The 27,794-nt window shown below is 39.0% G+C and overlaps 4 protein-coding genes and 1 long non-coding RNA gene across 9 annotated transcripts in view; 2 read left to right on the top strand and 3 right to left on the bottom strand.

Moving 5' to 3' along the window:
- Positions 1-193: 193 nt before the first annotated feature.
- Positions 194-3,585, top strand: LOC131333524 (putative F-box/LRR-repeat protein At3g18150). Its single transcript, XM_058368085.1, has 3 exons — positions 194-1,318; positions 2,640-2,813; positions 2,933-3,585. Exons 1-3 carry the CDS (start codon positions 248-250, stop codon positions 3,305-3,307), a joined length of 1,620 nt encoding a protein of 539 aa, XP_058224068.1. The 5' UTR covers positions 194-247; the 3' UTR covers positions 3,308-3,585.
- LOC131333525 (uncharacterized) lies at positions 1,417-2,417 on the bottom strand. Its single transcript, XR_009201832.1, has 2 exons — positions 2,266-2,417; positions 1,417-1,762 (listed from the first exon to the last, which is right to left on the bottom strand). It is a non-coding gene; the product is annotated as an uncharacterized LOC131333525 (long non-coding RNA).
- A 7,499-nt stretch (positions 3,586-11,084) lies between the features above and the next one.
- LOC131333243 (FT-interacting protein 3-like) lies at positions 11,085-16,983 on the top strand. 2 transcript variants are annotated; one of them, XM_058367672.1, is made up of 2 exons: positions 11,085-11,379; positions 13,685-16,983. In XM_058367672.1, the coding sequence occupies exon 2, from the start codon at positions 13,751-13,753 to the stop codon at positions 16,778-16,780; it is 3,030 nt and encodes a 1,009-aa protein (XP_058223655.1). In that variant the 5' UTR covers positions 11,085-11,379; positions 13,685-13,750; the 3' UTR covers positions 16,781-16,983. The 2 variants fall into 2 exon arrangements, with proteins under 2 accessions (XP_058223655.1, XP_058223656.1); XM_058367673.1 differs by lacking the exon at positions 11,085-11,379 and adding an exon at positions 11,487-11,999.
- Positions 16,984-18,991: 2,008 nt separating this feature from the next.
- Positions 18,992-23,494, bottom strand: LOC131333244 (AT-hook motif nuclear-localized protein 9). 2 transcript variants are annotated; one of them, XM_058367674.1, is made up of 6 exons: positions 22,572-23,494; positions 21,896-22,489; positions 20,901-20,968; positions 20,337-20,468; positions 19,740-19,901; positions 18,992-19,356 (listed from the first exon to the last, which is right to left on the bottom strand). In XM_058367674.1, exons 2-6 carry the CDS (start codon positions 22,305-22,307, stop codon positions 19,168-19,170), a joined length of 963 nt encoding a protein of 320 aa, XP_058223657.1. In that variant the 5' UTR covers positions 22,308-22,489; positions 22,572-23,494; the 3' UTR covers positions 18,992-19,167. The 2 variants fall into 2 exon arrangements, with proteins under 2 accessions (XP_058223657.1, XP_058223658.1); XM_058367675.1 differs by having other exon boundaries at positions 22,894-23,494.
- A 3,930-nt stretch (positions 23,495-27,424) lies between these two features.
- LOC131333240 (uncharacterized) overlaps positions 27,425-27,794 on the bottom strand; it is an 89,359-nt gene continuing 88,989 nt past the window's right edge. For all 3 annotated transcript variants that reach the window (XM_058367669.1, XM_058367668.1, XM_058367666.1), the window contains one exon: positions 27,425-27,738. In XM_058367669.1, the coding sequence (XP_058223652.1) occupies positions 27,604-27,738 (135 nt within the window). In that variant the 3' untranslated portion in view covers positions 27,425-27,603. The remainder of the gene's footprint in view (positions 27,739-27,794) is intronic.

Raw genomic sequence — 27,794 nt, 5'->3', positions numbered from 1 at the left:
TATAGCATGAACTCGCCTTAGGCTCCGTTCCGCTAAAGTTCTTATTTTTAAGTATTTATTTTTTATTTTACAAAATAAATCATTATTTTATAATATATCAATTTTAATTCAAAAAATAAATATTTACTTATTTCTCTTAACAGAACAGGACCTTAGTCTTTTTCCAGATACGGACCAACAAATAGACGAGTCAACAAGAAGAGGACAGTAGGATAATGTTCACCCACTTTTTTTTATCCGTTCAGGGATGGGGGACGCTAGAAACCAGTCTCACATTTCCCGCCGTACGAATCCAAATGAATCTGCCATAGTCACCGGCAAAACCTCTGGTTCACATCACAATCGAAACCCTAGAACCAAACGGAGGAAGACGAACAAACGACGAGATCAGGAGGAGGAGGAGGACGAAGAAGCTCAAACCCTAGAACTCGAGCCGGACCGACTCAGTGAGTTACCCGACTCACTCCTCCTCCACATCCTCTCTCTCTTGCCCTCCTTCAATCAAGTCATACGCGCAGGTACCCTCTCCAAACGCTGGCTGCACCTCTGGACTTTCGTCCCTAACCTAGTTTTCACCCGTTCCTCTTCTAACCCTAAGAAGTTCGTTTCTGGCGTTAGTAAAACCCTAACACAGTCTCGTGTTTCGAAGGTCGAGAAATTCTCGATCCTCGTTCCTTACTCCGCCGCGTTTTCCTCTGACGTCGATTCTTGGTTGCTTTTCGCGGCGAGGAATGGCGCGGCTGATCTTAGTTTGAGGTTCTTCAACTCGATACCCGGGAATGTTTATGTTTTACCTCAGGTTATGTGCACGAATTCGCGGATAAAAGTTCTGGAGTTGGCGAATTGTGTTGTTAAACCGGTAGGGTTAGTTAGTTGGAATGCACTGAAGAGGTTGTATTTCTATGGTGTGATGTTGAGCGATGCCGCAATGGAGGGGATTGTGTCGGGTTGTCCCGTGTTGGAAATTTTACATGTGTATCGTTACGTGTTTAAGGGGCTGAAAGTTAGGTCTAGGAGTTTACGGGAATTGGTTTTGAGCGGTTACGTTCACCATTTCGATGAAGATGATTGTAATGCTTACTTGGAAATTTCGGCTCCGAATCTTCGTACCTTGACGATTTCGTCTTGTTTCTATACATGGGATGTACGTTTGGAGGATGTGACGTCCTTGGTTAGAGCTGATCTCAGTTTCTACTTGGACATTGACGACGATGCTGCTGATGTGGAGGAGTACGATAAGTATCTCGACTTGTTACTGGAACTTATGGAGAAACTCCATCATGTTGAAGAACTGAAACTTGCCACCTGGTGTATTCAGGTTTGTAGTTCTTCCCAAATTGCCTCTTTTTTCCCCGGCTTACATGACCATATAGCAAAAGCTGCGCTGCAGTTTAGATTTAATCCAAATGCAGTCCCTTTTTATGTCCATTATCAATATGGTATTTGAAAAACGGAAGTCTAGACAACTAGAACCATGTAGGAGATTTCTATTACTTCACTGGTTCTCGGTATTGTTACCTTTAATATGAAATGTGTGGGTCTGTGATTTAATTTCCCGGATTTGCTAAGTCACGTACCCACGTGTACGTTTTTCAACTGCCATGGTACCTTTGTTTACCAATTGAAGTCAGAAGAGGGCTAAAATTGGCTGATTTGCATCACACTGTCCGTGAATGAGAAAAATTTGATATAATCGAACAAATCTATATGCTGATAGTTTGATGAGCTTTCAATTCATTTTTCTATTTTTGGCTTGTGTTTGCTATGGGTTCATGCAGCGGCGGAGCCACTCTATTCCCACTAGGGGCACCCGCCCCCACTGCACCTTTTTTTTTTTTTTTTTTTTAAATTGGTAGTTTGAGTTGACCAAATACTTAAAGCAAGCACATGTTATTAGATTAAATACTTGTTAAAATATGAATGACTTGTTTGAATTGTTACACAAATAAGCTCCACAAAATCAATGTCTGCAATCATATCAAAGTAAAGATTCGGTGAATTTATTGAATAGTGAGTAATTTTCACCCAGTATGGACAGTGAGTAATATGCACATGTTCACCTAGTGTTTAGGTGCAAGAGTGAACAAAATAGTACTCCAAAACTTGAAAACTCTCCTTTGTAACATGATGTAACAACCAACACGAAAATCACGCCGCATCACCAACAACCATCAAGTCATGGGTCGGTGGGATGTCGTCGGGAGTTGGCTATCGTTAGAGATTTTGTTTTATAATGCCTCCACTGATGTATATTATTGGCTACACCACTGGGTTCATGTTTGCATACCAAAGTAAATCTCAGTGTGAGCAGTTTGTGTTACCACTCTAATTCTTGATGGCATTCTCTGCTTATAAAACCGAGTTGTCTTTTATACGAGAGCAAAGTTTGAAAACTTTATATCAGTGTCTTCCCCCCCCCCCCCCCCCCCCCCCCCCCCTCTTCAGAAACGTGATACACCATCTGCATGTTGACTTTCCTACTGCAAGTCTGCAACATATACTTGGGATATATAATTTCTGCTTATTGCATCGTGCTTTCTTCAATATTAAATTAACCGGTGACAACTTAATGGCTATATACTGGTGCTAACTTCTTGAACTCCTTTTTGCCCACTTTGTTGTTTGTTTTGGTTCGGAAGGTTTTATCGGTACTGGAGGTGAGAGGATGGCTGTCTCCATCACTGAATTGCAAAAGTTTAACTCTAGACACGCACGTTGTGGACTGTGATCTGCCTGGATTAGCAAGGCTTCTTGACATTTCACCTTATCTGGAGACGTTAGTCATAAGCACAGAAACCTTGTCCCCTTCAGAGGTGTGTTTTTTCCATAACTCCATGTTAAAGTTGCTACAAGCTAATTTATCCACAAAAATTTAAGCCTTTGTTTTCATCTCTGATTCTCTGGTAATCTGAATTCAATTTTAACTTAGCAGTTTTTCGTTGGAGGTGCGCTCTATGTTGCTTACTCTTTCAATGGAAAGCACTACTTCCAATTACGAAAATCGATTCCTGAGGGTTTGTTGCTCCATCTCAAGAATGTTAAAATATTTGGCTTCCGAAGAGTACATTGGGAAGTAGATCTTGTACAGTTTTTGATGAAGAATGCCAAAGTGCTTGAGAATGTGAATGTCTACTTGCAAAGGGAAGGTTTTCAGTGCCAATCCGAATGCTGTGTGTGGCAAGAAACATTCGATGAGGAGTTGGATCTTTCAGCGTCCTCCCCCCATGCAGTAGTCAGGTTCTTTGAGTCACCTGAAGAATTCAAGGAAGCATTGAAATTGGAAACGATGCTAACACTAGTGGAGTGAGTTTCTGCGTAGGTTAGTTCGCTTTTGTACTGAGCTCTGTATTTCGGTTGTGCGGTGGAATGAGTTCACTAAATCTTTTGTTTGTATATCTGTGAGCTGTCATAGGATAACCGAGTATATTCCAGGTAAAGTTGATGGGCATATATACTGTCCAGCAGGCACAGTTTTTTGGCAAAATATGTTGTGCTGTGAGGACCTATTTGTTGGATCTTGTACGTCCTCCTCGTCACATATATGTAAGAGCGAGTCTAAGTATATAATGTGCTGTGTTTATGCAAGTTAGAGCCACATGCAAAACACGATTCGAGGGTTCCACGAGCTAGTGTTCTTTATGGCGTTTCATTTAGGCTGTGCCTCTTGCATTCGATTGTATCAGCCGACGAAATTCAAGAAGGCGTGTTTACACCACATTGGAATGGTGAGAAAGGATGAGAGCAGAAAAGAAAGAAGATTTTCACTTATTTGGACAACCCAACGATTGGAATTTGTGAGAAAAGATTGAGGAAAAAGAAAAAGAAAACACGAATCTCTCTCTCGTGCTGCCAAATGAGACATGGCCTGCGTGTGAACATATATTTGGCATGCAACTCCCCAACCTTGTATTGTGTGTCACCACATTTACGGCAGCGCACATTTTCACACGTCAGCAATCAATGGGCTGGATTTTAAAAAAACTCTTTTAGGAAAGAGTTTAACTTTTTTTTGGAAGAGTTTTTTTAAAAATCCGGATTGGCCGAAACACTTTTAGATGCATGAAGTTGGGCGCTGAAAAAACTTAGTTTACAGAACCTCTGTAAATAAGTTTTTCGGTTGGGATACATATGGTCTTTGTAGTGCATCAAACACGTTATTGGGCTCCGTTTCCGAACGATAAATAAGTATTTATTTTTTAAGAAAGCAATTTCAAGCTCAAAAATCACGTGCTTACGCAAATAATTTTTCGATCACTATGGATCTTGTTTGATAGATCTCATTGAGATCTTTAATACGGTGCAAAAAAAATTGAAAATTTATTTTTCATTTACATTATTTTTGAATTTGAAAATATGAAATAAGTACTTATTTTTTAAGAAGTTGTTCTGGAACGAGCCTGATTCATAACAATTTGGAAGTTATTTAATATGTGATGTGATGGTGGTGATAGATGAAATCTTTGTCAGCTAAATAATCTTAACAAACCTTCCTCTGAAATTTTGTGGAAAGAGATTGATTGGAGTTTAAGAGAGACAAAGGCATATGCATAAACGTGTCACTTTTCTTTGAGTACCACTATTGGTACCGACCATTTTTATCCCGAAATCGTACCGATCGGTTCGCCGGGCCCACTTTGGTCACCGAACGGTCGATTCAAGTGGTCTAAAATTTTTATAAAAATAAAATAAAAAATTGGTTGTTTAGATCGAGTACCTTACACGCGTCGGATGCCGTTGATTCTTGCGTCGACACTCTCTCTTTTTTTTTAAAATTTTTGGACGGCTTGGATCAGCCGTCCGGTGGCCGGAGTGGGCCCGGCGAGCCGATCGATACAATTTCGGGATAAAAATGGTCGGTACCAATATCATTAGCGCTTTTCTTGGGGTAAAATACAAATATACAATTGGAGAGAGCATATCATGGAACCTCTGAAACAGAGGCCAAAAGCTTTGGATGCTTAAATAACACATTAGTTTAATTAATCGTGTCAACCGACATGTGTCCTAATCTTGTTTTTCTGGGGAAATTAATTTTTGCACTCCCTTTCATCCGTTTGCAGGTTTGCACTCTTCTTCTCTTTTTTTTTTCATGTAAAATTATCAAATTGTCATTCACTTTTACACTTGTAAAACGTGAATGTTGAAATAAGGCTAGCTAAGTAATTTCATGTGAATAATGAAAAAAAAAAAAAGAAAAAAGAATGCGTTAGAATAAAAGGGGAGTAGGGAAATTGTTTTCCCTCCACGTTCCATTATATATCTTTTGATTCTAGTTGTGTGTAGCATGAGAAAACGAAAAAGAAAACAAAGTGAAAATCTAGTAAAAGAAGCTGCAAGTATTTCTTTTTAAGAAGAAAAAAAAGAATACGTACTTGTCATATTCTTCCTATATATATATGGGTAAGTTCCCCTCAATTAAAATTTGACACAAGTTTTTTTAGAACATATTTTAAGATCCCACGCAAATGATCCTCGCAGTTCAATTTATCATATGAGAATTGATATTCACATTGTTTTTTTTTTTTTTTGTTATTCACATTCCTCTTTTTTGTCTTTTAGAAAAAGAAATACATATACTTTCAATATAAAAAAAAAAAGTAGTGTAAATATCAATTCTCTTATCATATCTTTCCTTACATTATATCCATGCAAAACTAATCTGATCGGCAAACGACCCGTTATGTATTATCAACTTCTTTTAGGTCAGTCCATACAGAATATGTGCTCCGGATTCAAGCGGGGCTCCCACATGTGGACAGTGAGCCATGGTTTTCAAGAATTTTATCGAGTTGCACGTAAACTGTACCGAACACTTGATTATAAAAAATAAATAAATAAAGAGTCAAACCAGTCTAACACAAAAAGAACCGAAGTCTTCTATACTATCTGGGTAGGCCCCACACCGGGTAAATTGCTCGGTTCGTGGCGCGTGGACCCACGAGACGAAGGAGATATCCCATCTTTTTTTGGTGATATCCCTTTGAAAATACTCTAGCAGTACTCCACCAAAGGAATCTTCTCTCAACATTCGGTGAACATTCCTAATTCTTATGATCTTATCCTGAACGTGATAATTGGGTTGCAATATTTTCAAAGTACTCCAGTCTAGGTTGTCGGAAAATATCGAGATACAGACTGACAAACAATTGAGTTCGAAGTCATCCGACACACAATTGCGTTCGAAGTTATCCGATGCGTGCGAACATTTTGTTCCTGCACTTGAAAGAGTATTCGGTTGAAACAGTTTCGAAAGGATTAATGTTTTGAGAGACGTATATTTGAATTGAATGCAGATTCAGTCACATATGCGGCATCTTTGTTTAGTTCGTTGTCCAAACATCTATGTACCTCGACACGCGGATTCTTCAGTGCGGGGGGTGCAGCGGCATCTCGGTCGTCAATTTCGGCAATCAATGGTTCAAATCGCATCTCAGCAATGAATGACTCAGATTTACAGGAGTCGCGATAAAATCTGGACCATTGATTGCCGAACGAACAGCTCGGATGCTGCAATGCTCCTGTAGTGCACCCCTGCACTACAAGATTTCCAATTCCCAGAGTGGTAAGCCTGTGAAGTGGCCCCAATAACCAATCGCTACCGAGAGAAATCGACCCTGCAACCTTGAGGTGGTAAGCCCTGCCGAAACAAGTTAATTAACCTAACAACCCCTTAGGGTTGGCATAAGAGAGCTGCTATGCTAAAAAAACTGGTCAAGAGTGGTGGCTATTGAACAGAATGCTAAAATTACACGCAAGTTTAATTAATCATGCATGTCAACCGACATGTGACCTAAACTTGTTTTTCTTTTTTCCATTATTATCTCTTTAGATTCTTAATCTAACAGTGTAGCTTGAGAAAAGGACAAAAGCAAAGAAAGTGTAAAATCTGGTAAAAGAAAGCTGTTTGTTTTTATTTTTTTTTTGAGAAGGAAAATAATATATGTAGGAGTACATTTGCCAAAAAATCCGTCTATTCGTCATTTTGTTGGTTTGGTTTATGGAAAAGCTAATTTAACTTATTTATTGGCTTCCCTAAAAGCAAGAACATAGAAAAGTAACGGTAATAAATTAGAGCAAATTTGTATGCACTAGAGCCGGACAAGAAATGAACTAAACGGGTCTGGCTAGTGTAATGCACATAATAAATATAATGACGCTCCTAATACGGACTTGAGTCATAACACGACACATGTTCGCTAGAGATATGAAATCTTAAAATGATTCTATTTCTAAATATTACATCACCACCTTCCATTTGCTTGGGTCTTCGCTCCAATGAATTTTACGTACGTGACCATTTTTTATTATTAATATAGGAGTATATGAAATAATCATTGAGGTCAAATTGTTTGAAACCTAAAAATAGGATTAAAAATAAAAGCTAATCATTGATTGAAATGTTTAAGCTATAGTCAACCAGTTTAACACAAAAAGAGCCGAAGTCTTCTACTCGAGAAATTATTCATTGCCGGCAACACGTCACTCTTGCCACCAACAGCCTACAACCAATCAAAATTTGCAAAGTAAATTTTTATTCCCCATCTGACACCCCACCCTCGACCCCACAGCATTTTTTCCACACTTTTCCCGGATTACCCCCGGCTCTCCCCACAGTTGCCGTTTTAGTTTTAAAAAAAAATTTCAAAACCATCCGTTTGCAATCCTATGGAACAGAAACGTAATTATGAGAGCCTTAAAGCCAAAATTTAACTATGTCTCTTTAGAATAATATGATCAGAATAAAAATATCCACACACCCGTTTAAACGGATTAAAAATTGAAGCAATTAATTTTTTAATCATATTTTTTAATATATAAACGGTCTATAAAAAATTAAGTGTTTAAATTTTCACTCCGATAGGTGGAAAGATCCCAGTAGTGTCCCCAAAGACCTAGAAATTATTTAAAAAAAAATATGGAGGGAAAATTCGTACCGATTTGCACCGATTATCTAACTTTTGGGTCAATCGCAAAAGATAAATCTCTTTTGTGAATTTCTTAGGCCCCATTTCACTAAACCTTTTTAAATTTTCACTCCGCTTAAATTTGCACCGATTTAGGAGTGAAAATTTAAGCTTTTAGACCGTTTATATATTAAAAAATATAATTAAAAAATTAAGTATTTCAATTTTTAATCCGTTTGAACGGGTGTGTAGATATTTTTATTCTGATCATATTATTCTAAAGAGACATAGTTAAATTTTGGCTTTAAAGCTCTCATAATTACGTTTCTGTTCCATAGGATCGCAAATGGATGGTTTTGAATTTTTTTTTTTAAAACTAAAACGGCAACTGTGGGGAGAGCCGGGGGTAATCCGGAAAAAGTGTGGAAATAAAAATTTACTTTGCAAATTTTGATTGGTTGTAGGCTGTTGGTGGCAAAAGTGACGTGTTGCCCTTGGGGCAATGAATAATTTCTCCTTCTACTCCTATTAGTCCTATAGTCCTATCTGGGTAGGCCTCAACGGAGTTTTTTTTTTTTATAATTTTCCAAGGAAAAAAATATCTCGAAGGAATGAATATTCTCTCAACATTCCGTGAACATTCCTGTTAAGATAAATATACTGGGTCGCAAATTAATTTAGGGCTGCAAACGAGCCCAGTTGAGTTTTGTTGAGTTCGAGTTCGAGCTCGGCTCATTTATTAAACAACCCAAAAATTTGAGCTCGGCTTGAGCCTTAATGAGTCGAGCTTAATTATTAACTAAATAAACCTCTTTAATCGAACCGAGCCTCCCTTAACGAGCAGAGCTCCACTCACCTCGTTTACTAAATGAGCCGAAAACTCGAGTTCTCGTTTACTAAACGAACCGAGCAGAGCCGAGCTAAGCTCGTGAGCTGCTCGGTTCATTTGCTGCCCAAGTTGCAATGGTTTCAAAGTACTCTTTCTATTCTACTCAGGAAAGAAAATACCCCTCCGTCTAAGTTTTCGAATATCTAGATAATTGACATGTGATCGAAATCATCCGATGCATGTGAATATTTTGTTCTTTCACTTGAAAGATATTCAGTTGAAATCGTTGCAAATGATTAATATTTCGAGACATATCTAGATACAGATTCATTCAGACACAATTATGTTCGTAAAATTAAGAAGAATGAAAAATAATTTGAATACAGATGTACGCGCGTATGATTTCATCGCTTTTCCCGAACGCCTAATGAATTATTTTATTTTATGATGGAGTAACAAACAATCCAAATAAAGAAATTAATAATTAATAGGAGTAAGTCGTGTCTCCTCAAATTAGTTTTTTGTTTAACTTAAAAACATAAAAGTATCCTCTTTTACATGAGTAATTCAGAACTGATTAGTTTTTGTTTAACAAAACCACATACGCGTAAGCCGCGTAACCAGGGCCGTAAAAACGAGCCAAAATTTGAGCTCAAGCATGGCTCGAACCTTAACAAATCGTCCTTAATCATTTATTAAACGAACCTCTTTAATTGCGCAAAACTTTCCTCAACGAGCCGAGCTTCTGTTGAATACCAAACAAGCCAAATACTCGACCTCGGCTCATTTACTAAATGAGTTGAACCAAGCTCATGAGCTGCTCTGTTTATTTACAATCTTAGCTAGGCGTAACAAAATTTCCAAAAGGCGTAACAAAAAATACCGTAAAATGACGTAACATCTTCAGAATTACTGCTTTATTTTATGTGTTTCTATCATAACATTCGTTACAAAATAGGTGTATCAGTCCGTTTCTCGGGAGGAGATCCTTATTTTAGTTAAAATGCGGATCTTTTCATTTCTTCAATTTTCGATCGAATTTTGATGATCTGAGCCACTCAATGTAATCAGAACGTCATTTCAAAGGTACCCGCGAGAAATCAACAAAAAAAATGACCTGAAAAGGCTTCATCTAAACATTTTTTTATTAAACATTTCAGTAAAAAAACTGCTTAAGTCAAGCTCTTCCATGTTTTTTTTACCGAATTCTCACAAGTTCCCTTAAAATCATGTTCTGAACACAATTGAACAGCTCGAATCATCGAAATTCAATCGAAAAAGAGGAAATCCGCATTTTAAGAGATCCTCATTTGAAACTTTATGATAGGAGTATAACGTTTTATGGTTGGGCACCAACAAAACGGGTACACCTTCGAATTTTCCCTTGACGTGGCATAGATAAGATAAAATTTGTTTTGTTGTCGGTGTAAAATTGATGGCCGACGAATGCGCATCTGATTTTTTTTTTATATAGAAAAAAAGTAATTGAAAAATAGTTCAGTTTTTTTATTTTTTATTTGTAAAATCTTGTATATTTTGTAGAAATCAGGAGTTGGCCTTTTTTTTTTACTTACGTATTTTCTTAGTGATCGAGTCCGAGTTCGAGTCTTACCGTTTCATTTTCGAAACCCAACTTTTCATTTTTCCACTATTATCCTCCTACCAACTGAAACAAAAATACCATATCCATAAATTGATCGATCAACTAATTATGGATATTAAATTAGAAGTAGATCAATCAACAGAAATTAAACAAAGAAGATGAAAACAGGGGCTTCATTTCATTGCTAATCCATAGGTGCAGAGTCCAACAGCGGTGTTTTGAAAACAAAAACAGGGGGAAAATACACATATTTTACGGTCTATTTCGGGTGTGCTGAACTAACTAAAATAAGTACTTATTTTTTGAATTAAAAATAATATATTATGAAAGAATGACTTGTCTCGTAAAATAGAAAATATGTACTTAAAAAAATAAGATCCTTAACAAACCTTAAAAGGTGATATATTCGAATTTTTTTCTTTTGCATAGTATTAATTAGAAGCGCACAATACAAATTTCCAAGTATATATAGAATAGACAAATTTTCGAGTTAATTTGCTCCCTCTTTTGGTCTTTGTTTCGAAATCTCTCGGTGTTGGGCAAGATCATACAGGTCTTGCTCCGATGTTAATCAGACTTTTAATCGATGGCTAGTGGGATTGAATCCGATAATTAATTGAGGTACACATAAGCTGACTTAGTTTCTTCGGTAATAAAAAAAAATAGGGTGCAAAAATTAATTTAAAAATGAAAACAAGAAGGAAAAAGTACAAGAAGAAACAGAGAGCGAGCAGAGCAGACTTGGACCAGTCGTTATACGTTCTTCCTCTCTTCGTCCTTTCAATACAAAACGTTTCACTCACTTTCCACGTCTCTCTCTCTCTCTCTCTCTCTCTCTTCTCAGCACCATCGCAGAACCAGCACCATTCATATCTAGGGTTCAAGTATCGTTTACTACTAAAGTTGTCTTCTTCCCTTTGTACCCATACGTGCGTATTATTCACTTCTTTTTCTTCATAAGAACATCTATTGATAAGCTCATCATCAACAATTTATTCAGCTCCTCAACTCAAAGCCGTCCGTACTTAGCATCCGATAAAAAGGTAAGTTTTTGGTTTCTTGTTTCATCCGTTTGTCTATGGTATCTTGCTCTGTTTTGAGACTGTTTTGGAGGCTAATTCGTTGTATTTGACGATTAATTGATTATCAGGTACTCGGTTCTTGATATTTTGAATATTCGAGAAATATATTCAATTGGGTTTTGTGAAAAAATAAATTTGGAGTAATCCCATGTTAAAACTGTTCCCTTTTTGAGTTATTCTTTCGACGAGAGTAAGGAGCAAGTAATTAGTGATCTTTTTTTTAGGTCTTCTGGATAAATAAATTTGGGAAAATCCTATGCTAAAGCTGTTTCCTTTTTGAGGGATTCTCTTGAGAAAAGTAAGAAAGAAGTAATTAGTATTTTTTTTTAGTTTACCGGAAAAAAAAAGTAATTAGTATTTTTCGATTTTTTTCTTCTTCTGGGAGGTAATCCGCACGTGCGTCAAACCTATCATCGTTTTCTTGTCCTTGCTCCATTTTAATTATTTACTTCTTTGCTTCTATCTTTCTACTCCATTTTAAAAAGGGTTCTTGCTTTGCCTGAGATATAGAAGAATGTTTAGTTAAAAGTGCGATTGATTCTTTATCTTTGCCTTTGCACTGGATTTTATGGAAGTTCATGGTATATGCTGTTGTTCCTTTCGATTTGGGTTTTTGTTTCTTTAAGATCTTTTTTTTTTTTTTTTTTTTTTTTTGGGGGGGGGGGGGGGGGGGGGGGGGGTTTGTCGTGAGATTATCAGTGAATCTGCTGACAAGGATCTCTCTTTCTCTCTCTGAAATTCTATTGGTCTGGCGCTCAATAGCGGAGCATCTGCTATTTGTTAGTATTTTTCTAAATAATCGAAGAAGGCAAGGTTTATGAAATTGGCTTATTATCATAGGAGCATCTGCTTCTGCTGTGTATTTTACTTTTTACTCTTAATAGCGACTTCGTTTGTTTGACAGTTTCCAGTGCGTGTTATTGTGTTAGGTTCTTAGCTGAAAATGAGCCTTATCGAAATTGGCTTTAGGAATACAGTAGGGGCAGTTTACTTGTTAGTTGATTCTCCTTGCCTTGATGTGTTTTTTTTTTTTCCTATTTGGGTTTTACTTCCGAGAAAAATAATTTTTACTACATGCAACTTTTGCGAGTTTCAACACCTTGGAAAGTGAAGCCTTTTACTAACAATTTTTGGATTCTTATGAAGATTCTTCTTTGATAAGTTAATGCATGGTAAGTGGTTTTTCTCCAAATATTGGATGTTCCTAGATGATTTGTGTGTGTGTGTGTGTGGTTTGAGCCACATGGTACCGTCTCACATTGTTTATCTGAGAATTGACGTTGGTTATTGAGAACCATCTACTTTCATCCTTCTACCTTTTGGCTGGCTGTCATTGTTTGTAATAACTAGTAAGAGTAGTTTAAAAACCATCTTTTGTGGATATTGCCTTAAGTGCATCTCAGTTCGTAATGTTGGGAATATTAGGAATTGAAGTAAAGCTTGATACATCACAGTTTGCAGTAAGCCTTTTAAGTGAGCCCTTTCGCAGTTGTAAAATATTTATGAAGGGCATGCTTATTGAGGAGTGTAGCAACTGTACTGAAGTAGGGAGATAATTTTGTTTCTCGACAGATGTCCTTGCTAGTGATTCTTAAAGTTTGTAAGTTGCTGATACATAAGCTTTCTATTATTTATCAACGTATTTGCAGGATATAAAAGATATTCAATTCAAAGTACACTATCTTATATGTTCCTGGATGGTTTAGTGGTATAAAGATCGTACTGTTTGAAAGACAAGGCAGTGAGTTCTTGGATCGCTGGCTGATACATAGTAATTGCTCCATGTAGAAGCAGATACGACGTCACTTTGTGACTATAATCTTCTGCATGCAATGATTTCTATCTCCTCCTCAGAATAAGCTTCTAATTTCAGATCAGATCTATGTGTTTAAGATGATGACGAAGATAGTTTGTTTGAATACGAGTCTTCAACTGAAATAGGATTTAATTGTCGAAGATGTTCACATGAGTTTACTTTATGGAGGCATTTTCACTTTTGTGGACATATTGGTCTACCTATCTGGCTGCCAACTGCTAAATGCCTAGATCAATTCTGTAACTTTGCTTTAGTACTGTCTCTTGCTTCTCATGTTAAGATGTTGACGTGTTATATCTGTCTTTGTTGATTTTGATCTCATACTTTGTTTGGTTGTCCTTTTAGACTCTCTATCTTTAACTTTTTTTTTAAGCCTTGAAAGGTTTTTATTTTCTTGACTTCCCTATTGTTCTATTATAATGGACTTGTTATTCATTCCCTCATTTTCAGGTAGTACTCGCTTCTTGTTACTCCTTCCAGAACGCCATACATATTTGTCTTTTTTGTTAAACCACCATGAGCAATCTGAAGTTGGGGGTGGAGGTTGTTAGTGCCCACAACCTTATGCCCAAAGACGGCCAGGGCTCATCTAGTTCCTTTGTGGAGCTTCACTTTGATGGTCAGAAATTCCGTACCACTGTCAAAGAAAAAGATCTTGACCCCGTTTGGAACGAAACTTTCTATTTCAATATCTCTGATCCAAACAACTTGTCGAACCTCACTCTTGATGCCCATGTCTACAACAATCTAAAAGAAACCCGATCCAAATCATCCCTTGGTAAGGTTACGATCACTGGTACATCTTTTGTACCCTACTCTGATGCTGTTGTTTTGCATTACCCTTTAGAAAAACGAGGCATTTTTTCACGTGTCAGAGGTGAGCTTGGCTTGAAAGTTTTTATCACCGATGATCCTTCCATCAGATCCTCAAATCCACTTCCTATGATGGAATCTTCTGATTCCTACTCCACCCAAGCTCAGACACTTCCGAATTTCTTCTCAAACCCATTTTCTAACAAAAAAGAAGAGTCTAGACACACGTTTCGTCATCTTCCAAAAACAGGCCTTCCACAACAACAACAACAACAACAACAGCTTCAGTCATCTGATTCGGTGATGCGGGAACCAGTTAATTATGGGGTTGATGAGATGAGAGCTAGACCACAAGCTCCTATGCGCATGTACTCTGGCACATCATCCCAACCACCTGAATATGCAGTTAAAGAGACGAGCCCTTTCCTCGGTGGGGGCCGTGTTGTGGGAGGACGAGTTATGCGTGCTGACAAACCTGCCAGCACATATGATCTTGTTGAACAAATGCATTTCCTCTTTGTGCGAGTTGTCAAAGCTCGCGAACTCCCTACTATGGATGCTACTGGGAGCCTTGATCCCTATGTTGAAGTCAGAGTTGGGAACTACAAAGGAGTCACAAAGCATTTTCAGAAAACCAAGAACCCAGAGTGGAACGCTGTATTTGCCTTTTCCAAAGAGAGAATGCAGACGTCAGTGTTGGAAGTCGTGGTCAAGGATAAGGATCTGATAAAAGATGACTTTGTTGGGTTTGTCCGATTTGATGTTAATGAGATCCCAACTCGAGTCCCTCCGGATAGTCCATTGGCTCCAGAATGGTATAAGCTTGAAGACAATAAAGGGGAGAGAAGGCATGGGGAACTAATGCTTGCTGTCTGGATTGGCACACAAGCTGATGAGGCTTACCCTGATGCTTGGCATTCGGATACAGCCTCTCCCATTGACAGCTTAGTGGGGTCCACACATATCCGTTCAAAAGTCTACCATTCCCCAAGGCTGTGGTATGTGCGCGTTAATGTAATTGAGGTACAAGACTTGATTTTAGCTGACAGGACTCGTTTCCCAGATGTATATGTCAAGGCAGTGATAGGTAACCAGGCTTTGAAGACAAAACCGGTTCAATCTCGGACAAGAAGTGCTCTCTGGAATGAGGATCTCATGTTTGTTGCTGCTGAGCCTTTTGACGATCATTTAGTTCTTACAGTTGAAGACCGGATGGGACCCAACAAAGATGAGAGCCTTGGGTCGGTTAGTATACCGTTGAACTCAGTCGAGAGGCGTGCTGATAATCGGCTTGTTCATTCCCGGTGGTACAACCTCCATAAGCATATGTTTAGTTCAGAGGATTATGTTGAACCGTCAAAGAAAGAAAATAATAAGTTCTCTACTAGGCTTCATCTCCGTGTGTGTCTTGATGGGGGTTACCATGTCCTTGATGAGTCCACCCAGTACAGCAGTGATCTCCGTCCCACAGCGAAGCAGCTTTGGAAGCCATCAATTGGTATATTGGAACTCGGCATTTTAAAAGCTGATGCACTCCACCCTATGAAAACAAGAGATGGAAAGGGTACCTCGGATACCTATTGCGTAGCGAAGTATGGTCTCAAATGGGTTCGAACCAGAACTATCATTGACAGCTTGAACCCGAAATATAATGAGCAATACACTTGGGAGGTTTATGACACAGCCACAGTTCTCACCGTCGGTGTTTTCGATAGCAATCACATCACTGAAATGGGTGTAAATGGACACAGAGACATGAAAGTTGGGAAGGTTCGTATTCGGATCTCTACACTTGAAACTGGCCGTGTGTACACACATTCGTACCCATTGCTGGTCCTTCACCCTTCTGGTGTAAAGAACATGGGGGAGTTACATTTGGCAATTCGGTTTTCGTGCACATCAGTGATGAACATGATGTATATATATTCGCGACCCTTGTTGCCAAAGATGCACTACGTGAGGCCACTGACTATGCAACAACTGGAAATTTTACGCCACCAAGCTGTCAATATAGTCGCGGTTCGGCTGAGCCGAGCTGAACCCCCTATTAGGAAGGAAGTTGTTGAGTACATGACTGATGCTCATTCACACCTCTGGAGCATGAGGCGAAGCAAGGCAAACTTTTACAGGCTAATGTCGGTTTTCAACGGGTTATTAGCTGTAGCCAAATGGTTTGGAGAAGTTTGCATGTGGAAAAACCCCATCACAACAGTGCTAGTACATGTCCTCTTTCTGATGCTAGTTTGTTTTCCGGAACTCATTTTGCCCACGGTGTTTCTGTACATGTTCCTGATAGGGCTGTGGAACTATCGGTCCCGGGCAAAATATCCTCCCCACATGAACACAAGAATCTCCTATGCGGATGCTGTGCACCCTGACGAGCTAGACGAGGAATTCGACACATTTCCCACGTCGCGAGGTGCAGATATGATTCGTATGAGGTATGATCGGTTAAGGAGTGTAGCGGGAAGGATTCAGACTGTGGTGGGTGATGTGGCAACCCAAGGTGAGCGGCTCCAGGCGCTGCTGAGCTGGCGGGATCCACGTGCTACCACTATTTTCGTGATATTCTGCCTCGTGGCTGCCACTGTGTTGTACGCTACACCTTTCCAGGTACTAGCTGGCGCTACTGGATTCTATTTGATGAGGCATCCCAGGTTTCGACATAAGTTGCCATCGGCCCCGCTGAATTTCTTCCGACGGCTGCCAGCCAGGACTGATAGCATGTTGTAAGTTAGCTTCTGGGGGTTTTCTTGCAAATTTTGCTTCTCTGCTGATATATCAAATTCTGTTTTGCTTGCTGTATTTGCATGTGTTCATGCATCCCTTGTAATTCTATGTTGCCTATATTAGGGTTATGAAAGTGCATATATAGATTTCATATACTGGGAAATTACAATATGTTAAAATGTATAATTTGTGTTTAGCGACCCTAATAAGTGTCTATATTTATGCTTTCATTTTTTTATTTTTTTATTTTTTTGTGGTTGCTTCTTTGTCAATTAGAACATCATCAGTTGGGGGCATGCATAGCATTCTGATATTTTTCCTCCATGACTTGAGGGTGTGTCCCCTAATTTACCATGGAAATTGAAAACACTTTGGATGCCAAATCCTGTATTCATTGCTGTTCAAGACTTTGGGTGCTATCGCAATATTCGAAGGTAGGGTTGATCGACGACAATTGCTTGTTCCAAGTACGAAGGTTTCATATGCATGCATTTTTTTTTTTTAGCCTCGACGAAGCGAATCTAATGCTTAGCGGGAACTGAATTTCATTTATAAATAAACAACTCTCCTTCGGCTACAAATCCGAGATTTTGCCTGGGGACATCCTAGGAGAGGTGACCATTTCCCAGGTTTCTCTCCTTCGATTGTAGCAGTGTGAAAAAAAGTCACAAGAGGAGATAGGGCATCTGATGAAAGACCATCATCTGAATGGATCTTCTTATAGCATCCGGATGGCGCTCCATCATCTGAATGAAGTTGTATTACATATTTACATTAGATCGACAGTTCGACCGATGTTGAGTCGATGATAAGAACCTGGGTCTCTCTGTTTCTCACCTCATGTGTTCTCTGTTGATTGTTGCTATTTTGGGCTAATTTGAAGGCTTAGATTTTTTATTTTTTATTTTTTATTTTTTTTAAGGCTTAGATTGCGATGATATTTTACGATGCCGCAAACAATTAGTCATCAAATGGGTTCGGTTTGAATTTTTTTTTTTTTTTTGGGATCCAACTTCTCGCCAGTCCAATTGCAGAGAAGCCTGTCTCGGTCGTTTTTCTCGACAATTAGTAGTTCAGATTGCAGAAAATATCCATATTATACTTTTAAAAACACTTTTAAACGGGGAGGAATAATGCGAAATGTTCTCTACAATGTAAAAGTGGACTGCAACAAGCTTGGATTCTTTATTTTTATTTTGGGCTACATCTAATGGAATTGTGTAGAGGCGGCAGTTTGGGTCCAGTAATATGGTTTTACCTAAACCCATCTATTTATAATTAGCTCAAACCCATCCATATTTAAATATTGATTCTAATTGGGCCAACTTAATAAACTCAATGATTTTATGAGTTTAGATGGGTTGGTGATGGGTCAAACTTAAAAAACTCATTCATTCACAAAACCATTCTCGGTCTTCATTATTCGATCAGATTCTCTCTCTCTCTCCCTCTCTCTCTAACTGTTTCTGCAACAACGACACTCCCCAAGCACACCGACAAAACCCTCAACCACCTTCAACAACCGCAATGAGCTAGGCGGAGATCCTTCTCCGGCCTCGTCGCTGCCTCCTTCTTCTTGCTCCTCTATATCCTCCTCTTTCTCTCTCTCGCCTCGTTCCCTTCCCACTTGCTCGACACCGCCGCGGCACTCTCCGATCACTCCGATGTCGTCTCGAGTTCCACGAACAGACCATTCAATCCACGAACTTAAAATCAAACCCACGATTTTGGCCCAAAAATTTAACGCAAAACTAAGCCTGTTCTTTATTTATTTTTCTAGCAAACCAACACCAACTCATGGCAATTGTTCCTTAACAGCACATAGACAACCCCAATTGTTTGAGACAACTCCTTTCTGAGTACAAGAAGTCTGGAACACAACTGTGCCGGAGCCGCTCGATGTATGTTAGCCCATATGCATCAAACTGCTCTGAACACATCGTATTCACCTTGTTTTAGTTTTCAAATTTCAAACCACCTTTTCCTATCGCAATATGGACTTGCATGGATCAAAACATGAATTGGGAAGTCATCGTTTTCTCTCTCCATAACGGCAGGCTTTCTCAAGAAATGGATAGCGATTTCCGATGTAAAAAGGGATTTCAACTGCGAAAGAAAAAAATTAGGCAAACTTATTTGTACAAAGATATCTTTCAAGATGTTCAAAAAACAGAAGATATCTTTCAAAGCAGCATTGGAGAGGGAGCCCAGCACTGAGATCCAACTAAACTTCCATTGAGCTGAAATGATATTAGTACAACCGAATTGTCCCGGCAGGATACGAAGTGAGATCCCTCAAGCCCAAAATAGTCAGTGACTGAAGGAATTAGAATCCAGTGACTAAACGTCGAAGTATATATACACTGCTGATCTATCGCTAGTAAAAATGGTCACTGCATCAAATCAATGCCGGGCCAACCACCGACTGAAGATATAGGAGCGACGTTGTGAATGGGAGGAGTACTGGCTGGAGCGACTGGATTGTTGGACGTCAGGCGATTAAAATCTCCAGAACCTTCTAGGCGTGCCCCAACTTTGTTCTTCGCCTTTGAACCCCACAAGAAGCTTCCCACTATTACCTGGAAATCATATATCATCCAGTCAGCCCCTACAGAATCGCTTATTCGTTTTTACTATCAGCTACTCGCGGTCCAAAACGGAAATTTCACCCAGCTGAAGTTGCTTCTACAGTTTGATAATCACATATTTGCGGACTGAAAAAACACATTGAGCTGATCACATGATATTGACGTGCACAGGTTTAATTCTCCATTACCATGTTTTCTCTTTATAAACTCAAATCTCTGACTAAGTATGGAGGTCAGAATAACATATTCGTAGAGAAGCATCAGAAATCCGCAACTATTTAATTGATGGATAAAGGTGAAATAGTGCAGAAGAGAGGAAAAACCCGAGTGCGGAACGTGTAGTGTAACGAGTGTGACCCAAAAGAGAACGGTACCTGAACAGGGCTGGCTGCAAGCAGCACTCCCCCAACTCCGCCACCAATGACACGACCATCAGGACTAGCAAGCAAGACACTCAGACCTCCAGATCGACCACGGGACCCGCCATTATCAGTGACCAGGTAAGAGCCTGACAGACAGATTATCTCAAAGCGCCCCTGCGAAAGGTTTAAAATTGTAGCAAAAAAGACTTGCTTCAGAGTGGCAGAAATGCAAACGGAAAGGTCTTCGCGATATAACAGGAGGGTGAAATGTCCATGTCATGCTAAACGTTTCCAAAGAGATGTCCAACATAACATATAGACCACAAAAGAAAGAGGAGACTACGATAGCAACCACAGCAATTGACTAGAATGAATGGATGGGGAGAATGCCATCCTCCATAGATCGTATTACAAAGATATCACTGGTTCGGCTAATGGGGCTTTCATAAACAATGCTTGTATTCTCAATACGAACGATCTATGGATCCATACCAGCTACCAGATGTCCCATGAATTCAACATGACCTCAAGCAACAAATAGTTTCTATATACTCTATTTGTTAATGATCAGAAAGAGTTTATGAACACACATCATCCTAAGAGTTAAACCTCATATGTGACATTGCCACCAGACGTTGAGGGCTGACGAAGTGTCACAGAGGATACGGAACCACTGGCTGATAAGATGCATATAGCTCGCGGGCCCTGCTGTGAAAAAGACATTATTTTCGTCGTGATGTCCTGAAAGAAGAGAAAAATGCTATCAGGGAAACAAGATAATGACGACAAATATCAGGAAAGATAAAAGGAGAGATACTACAACTCTCTGCCTTCAACAATATACGACGACTCTCTGCCTTAAAACGATAAACACTGAGACTTTTTACTTAGAACAGGAGGCCAATTATTCAATGTGGATCATAAAAACCCATACACCACAATCCCAGGACTAGGGAATGTTCAAGCAAGAGGCAACTTAAAGAAACAAGCAGCCTCTAGCCACAAATTTAATATATGGTAAACACAAATTATAATTATCTATGGCAGCTTTCTTGCTCAAGAAAGTGTCGGGGGTCTAATCAATTAAGTAGTAGAGTAGTACACCCTCTTATGGACTTTTTTCCTTAGAATTACTGAAAGTCATAACACAGAACATAAGAATGGATGGCATACTTCTCCTACAGCAATGGTGATGACATGCGGAGTAAAGCCCATCCCAGCCGAACCAGACATCAATTCACCTAGAAAAAACAACGAACCATAAGCAAGATCACTCGAATTTCAGAATAACCAACTAGAGAAACGAACGGGTGAATACCAAATCATGCCTAGCTACATGGGAATTACAAGGAGGACATTATGACATTCACTATTGTGCACACACTCAAGTGTGATTACCAATTCTTTCATGCATGCATAGATTAATTCAGTCTAGGCCTTCATAATTCTATACTTCAAATTTCCAACATCATTTCTCCTAATCTTCGGTAGTTAATGTCCAAGCATTAACAGGTTCAACACGTCCAACCTATCAAAACAAAATGTGGAACTAGTATGGCAATTAAATTTCCTTCTACTAGTTATCCTAAGACATTCTTAATTCATTTTAGGTTACCAAAAAGTTGCTACATAAATAATAATAATAAGAATCTATTTTTTTGGTTCTATGGGGCTAGAACTAAAAAAATTTATCCTAAAAACCGGCAGAGGTAACAAAAAATGCCAAAAATTGGCAAAATGGAAACAACGACGGTTAACTTTTCGTGTAAGCTATAGACAACTTTACGTATGGTATGAAACAGTAAATGTAACACCGTCATGAAATTTTTAAACGTCGGATAAGCGGCAGGAAGAACATTCTAATTTCTAACCAATTGCATTGGTCCAATCATGTGCCATATACAATATAATAGGTTAATATTGCTAACATTTCCATGTTACAACCAATAATTAAATCCCAGCAATATTAAAATGCACAAGTACAGTGTTCAAGGCTAATATTCAATAAACATGCTAACTAGGATTAACCAGCAATAAAATTAAAAAAGTGGAACTGAAAATAACTTCCAACAAACAAGCAGAGAATTTACTAGATAAAAAAGTTGGCCAAGGCTATTGCTGAGACTAACTAAACCCTTCTGCAATTCACTACAGTACAATCTACTCACCAAGAGACGCTATTTGTTGCTTCCGCCCGGACCCCGGCGGGCGGCCTCTACCGCGCTTCTGGGTTGGGGTTACATTCAGTGGAGGATTAGATGATTTGGGCAACAATGCCAACGACATAGCCCCATCCGGTCCATATTTTCGCGGTCTTCCCCTTTTTCTTCTCACAGGCTGTGCTGCTGGCACACCAGATGGTGCACCCACATTAATCCCATGAGGTGAAACTACTGGGGAAGAATCCATTGGCAATGTTGATCCCATTGAATTAGCCCCACTGTTAGACTGATATGATAAATTTGGATCAGATAAGGGATGGGTGACTTGTGTCCCCTGCAGCCCTGAGCCAGACCCAGGCATCCCTCTCTGCATATAATAAGTAGAACCAGGAAAACCCATAGCTTCCCTTCGATCCATACATTTACAATAACTGAAAACCAACTTTGACCCAAATCTTAAATCTCTCTCAGCCAAATGCACCAGTGTGTGGCCCAAATTTCAAAATACTCAATCCACTCCAATGTTCTTTCAAGATGAAACCCAGTGCTTGGATACTGGATACCTGTCCGTTGCGCCGCAGGGCCCACCAATCGAGGTGTCTACAAATACTCAACAATGTTTTCACAAGGGTAATAATCTCGACTAAACACAAGAATCCAAGTGGGTTTCATAGGAATTCACATTTAGGGCTAACAAGCGTTCCTAGAGGAAAGTTGAGCTTCATTAAGTCAACAAAGGCTTGAAAAACTGAAAAATGAGATCTTGAAAAGAGTCAGTGCTGATAATGCATCTCCTGGGAACAAATCTGAAAAGGTGTAAAATATAGAAAATAGCACAGATATAAATCCTGCGAGGAAACCGTGAAAATAGCTAGGGATCAAAAGCAAGACAAAGGATAGACGAACTAAAAAAAAAAGAAGAAATAAATACAAGACCCAGCTTACCAAAGGTTATGAATTCAAGGGAAAAAGAACTTAAAGAAAAAGCAAGAAAACTCACTTACCAAATCCTAGAAAGAGAAAATACTTCATTTTCAAGAGAGAGAGAGAGGTCCACCCTCACCAACTCAGTTGTTTGTAAACCTTAAGACACGCGTATCATACCCCAACCCCCCCAAAAAAAAAACCTAAAAAACAGAGGTCAAAAATAGCGAAGGGACAGAGGCTCAATCAATGCCATTGCGTGAACCCAAATCCTAGTTTTTCAAGAAACAGCTATGACACAACAATAGAGCTGGAACCAGAAACAGACAAATCAAGAGAGCCGGTAGAGAGAGGGTTCTGAATTGAATGATGGGTGGGCGAGAGTTATGACTGCTCTGTAAGAAAACAGAGGAGACGCCATTGGTGGGTTACAACTGTTATATAGTCCTCATTCTGTCAATGCATCCTTTTCCCCTGGGGTAAACAGCTTTGTCTGTCGTGTTCTTCTCCATCCGTATGTATATTTGTGTTTTCTCTCTCCAAACTATAAAGCTGTGTGGGTGGTGTACTGGGTTTGTGACGAGTGCTTCACAGTTCACACAGGCTTCAGTGAGGTTTCAGAGAGAGAGAGAGAGAAACAAAACTGGAACAGAAAAAGAGAGCTTGTGCGTATGTATGGATGTGGATAAGAATCGACTCCCTCCATATCTGGTTTAGTTTATTTTATCGGATAAATGTACATGCATGCGTACGTGATTAGATTAGGAGATAAATCCCCACGCGCAGTCAATTTATTTTTCCGGTGCATAAATGGAAGTTCACACCCCGTTGCGGCGTTACCTCCGTCGGAAAATATTGCCCGTCACACCATATCCTATTTGTAGGGAACCCAACATATCTACGTTGGCACTGAAGCTAAGGTCATAGCTACCATATGTGAATGATGCTAAAAGTATGTTTAGTCTCGATAACAGACATTATAAATTTGAACTTGGGCCTCAATACCTCATCCAAGCAAGTCTTATTTTTTACTACTAAACCAACCACCCATTGATATGCATAGTCAAATTGTGCATGTATAAAGAGTAACTTTGTCCAAACATTAACTTGTTTGGCTAATAAATTATCTGAGTCCATAGATTTGAGATTTGTAAATACTACATATGTTCTATATTGAGAGTTCACCATAAAAAATCATGTCATTTTTCAATTAAAAAATCAATTACTTCTGTGTATAATTATTTGAATTTTTTCCCACCAAATTAAAGTACTAATCGATATCTTTAATACGGTGCGAAATTTTTTGAAAAATTATGTGCGAAAGTAGTTAATTTTTTTATTTGAATAGAGATAAGAGAGAGAAAGTGAGACTGTCATTGTGGAATGGAGGGAGTAACTCAGTTTAAAACGTAGATGAGCCAATTTGGAATTTATTTTAAAATACCTTATATTAATCACATGTTATAGATTGTGCTTTTGAGAGCAAAAAAAATTAAACGTAATTCCGTGGAAGGTAATTCATAGTTTCGTATCAAGAAACTCAGGATCCCTTAGGGACAACATATTCGAGCTGTACATGCTCGGTAATAGATGACTTAGATTTCATCTTAACAATGCATGATCGAGATGAAATTTGAACTGTCTATTACCGAGCATGAACGACTCGAATATCTAAGAGAACAACAGGATATCTGAGTTCGTATCTCTAGGGGGAGTGATAAAAAGCATTTTTGTTAGGGGTGTGCAAAAAACCGGCAAACTCGACCATAAGGGTCTCGGCCAGGGTCGAACATAGGGTTCGGACAGGTATGGGTTTCCTTTCTGTTAAAAATCAGATTTCGGTTCGGGGTTCGGGTTGGTGTGTTCCTTACCCGTGGGGCTGGACCCAACCTGACCCGAAGTAAAGAATTGGGCTCGCAGACGGTTCTTACTACCTGTGCGGTTTGATTTGCGGGCCTAAATATTCTTACCCGACATAGTCGGATTGGGTTCAAATTTCAGGTTAAACCCGATTTTGTCCGACCGTGAACACCCCTTTAATTTTTTGTCATCCAAATGGAGGATAAAAGGTCAACTGAAGAGAGGCGCAGCGCGTGGGCAGGTAGAACAGCCAGAAGGGGAATCACGTGACAAGTGGACAACTGATGCGGACTTCACTGACACAAATCGGGTTTGGGCCCCCAACCCGGATAGGGTTCAACGTCTTTTTCCATATTCCAAGACTTCAATATTCGGCCCACCACACCCCCCTTGGGAAGGATTCTGTTTGGAAAGCTCAGAAAAAAAAAAAAAAAAGAAGAAAAGAAAAGAAAATATCTGCAACAGAGGAAAGTGGCCAAATATTATCCCCTTGTACACTAAAAGAGAGCCAAATCTCACCATTGGATTATTAGTGGACAACATGAGTACTACTACTCTCCTTTAGTCACTTCTTCATTTATTTTTCCTTACATTTATTTATTTTCTTAGTTTCCATTATCGTGGACAAGATTGGATCTCATTGGCTCACATGCAATATTCCCTCCATTGGCACCCCAGTCAATTCTAGAGGTCAAATCTTTTGCACAGAAAAAGTGTGTATCTCTGTTTCTGTTCAATTTCAACAGCACGATTGTACAATAGTTTTTTTCTGGGAAAAGTCTTTTTATAATCTTGCGATTGAAATTGCAGGAGAACGGAGGTTTTAACACTTTTGGTACAAGTGATGTGAGGTATGAATTTCAATAGTTTGCTGACTTGGGATCTAAAACTCCAAATTAGTAAAAGGACATCAGCTTCAAGTGTTTACTGTCAATTCCCAGCTAGAGTAGCTTGTTTTAAACACAGATGATAACCAATTGGGAGATGGTGCTGTACAGTGGTGTCGTGTGCGCAGCACGGTTTGAGCCGTCAGATCGTGCATCCGACAGCTCGGATCTCATCTTGGCAATAGACGGCTCTCGATCGTTGGTTGCCGAGATGAGATCCAAGCCGTCGAATGCACGATCCGACGGCTCGGAGGTGCGCAGCTGTGCACCTCCAACCCAAAGTCCGATGACAACTTAACCGGTTTCCAATTAAAGGGGGAGAAATTAGGGTCCATTTGATAATCCTGATTATTTTTTTCTTATTCTGTATCATATTCTATCGCAAATAAAACAAGCAAGAGTGAACTAAAAAACCCTAAAATTTGTGAAGGGAAAAGAAAATGCAAGAAATATTCCTTATATTTTCTTTTTCATTAACAAAAACAAGATTCAAATATATTCTACAAGGAAATACTCTGAATGAATTAAGACTAGTGCAATATAAAAGACAAATTGCAAGAAAATCATCTCCAGAAAAGGTAAAGGTGAGTAATTCAAAGAAAATGACCTGACAGTTGAATTAGGGAAGAGTATGTTGGTTGGTAGAGCAACTCTCAACCTATATTAGTTGAAGAACTATCAATTAGGTATGGGTAGTAAATAGAACTTATTCCAAAGCATAAACAAGTGCTGGTTTGACTAAGCAACCCACTTCCTATTAATGGAAAACTCTGTCATAACTTTAGTTTGTTTTACAAATTAAGCATTAAACTCTAGTCGAACAGCAAGATCCGATCAAGTAAATAAGAAGACTCTAATTGGCATCCCCAGTAGTAGGCGATGGAATTGAGCTCTCAGGATTATTCGAGGTGCACGTAAGCTGGCTCAGACCGAAGTTATCAGAGAAAAAGAAAAAAAGAAGACGACTCTAACCCATTTACAGGCATGAACGTATTGAGCAAATAAACACAACCAACCACATACCAGTCAAGATTTTCATACTCTACAAAGGTCCCTGGGTGGAAAACTCTCCAGGAAACAAAAACAAACACAAAACCTCACACTTCTACATCAATATGAAGACAAAGCTCTTCCATCGACATTTCCTTATTTCTGCGCATTAGCTTTTCAATCAACTTTCTACACATTATGTTGAGTTAGAAAATTATATCACGGGGATTACAAATTGAACAAAATGGAAATAATTAAGCACGGAAGAAAATTTGGTATACAAGATTGGAGTGGTTGTTTGCGTGTAGTAGATCCCATTCACTGCATACTGAAGTGTGTGTGGGTGTATTAGAACATGTAGACTGTGTTTGGTAATACTCACAAAGCAACACCCTAAAATCACTCTCGAATACAATAGCCAAAGTGTCGAGAACTTGCTATAGCAAGGCACAGACAGCAGACCTCTCCCAATTCTGTTAATTGCTGTTGTAAGCTGAATTGGGTCACAAGAAGACATTTACATCACCAATATTTGTAAAACCACCTCCAAGCTCCATTATATTTCAACTAAATGCCTTATAAGCAAATAGTGTTTTGGCCTACACACCAATTGTCTTGCAACTTTTGACCATTAAGTGTACAAAGGATTCAACTCTAAGTTCTAGACCGAATTTCCTTCTTCTTTTGTAAGAGATGGGACTTGATCCTTCACAACAACTTTATGATCTGTACCACCAAGGCAAGATAACTAAGGTTTCATCACGCACCAATTCAAATATATGGGACCGCACATACACTATCTGGGCAAAAATGATGAATGCATAACTAGTAAGCACTAATAAAAAGAAACCCCACAATTTCAAAAGAAACAGCATTCCAGAGAAACCAACAACTTGAGAAGAAAGTGCTAATGAGTAATGAGTACATAGGTAGAGAAACCCTTCCCTTTCTAATTTACAAGTACTAAAGTTAGCTATGGTGCAAATTCCAGTAGCACATGGCGTGCACTAGACTCTCAAAATATGCCTCAATGACACAAAGTAGAGTAAAACCTCATTTGTCAACTTCCATCGCTTGTGCAGCTTTGGCTTTCGCCAATGCTGTCAGCTTCGTCTTCAACTTTCTCTTCCCAACTTGGAATCCACTTGCACCCTTCATCTTCTTGTTCTTCTTGTCATTACCATCAACCTAAACACATAAAAAAGAAGTTTGTCAATACGTTCCTAAACAAGAAGCTTCTCAAT

Source organism: Rhododendron vialii, chromosome 7a (genome assembly GCF_030253575.1).
Source record: "Rhododendron vialii isolate Sample 1 chromosome 7a, ASM3025357v1".
NCBI lineage: Eukaryota > Viridiplantae > Streptophyta > Magnoliopsida > Ericales > Ericaceae > Rhododendron > Rhododendron vialii.
Note: the sequence above shows the minus strand (reverse complement) of the source record. Positions and strands in the feature narration are given on the sequence as shown.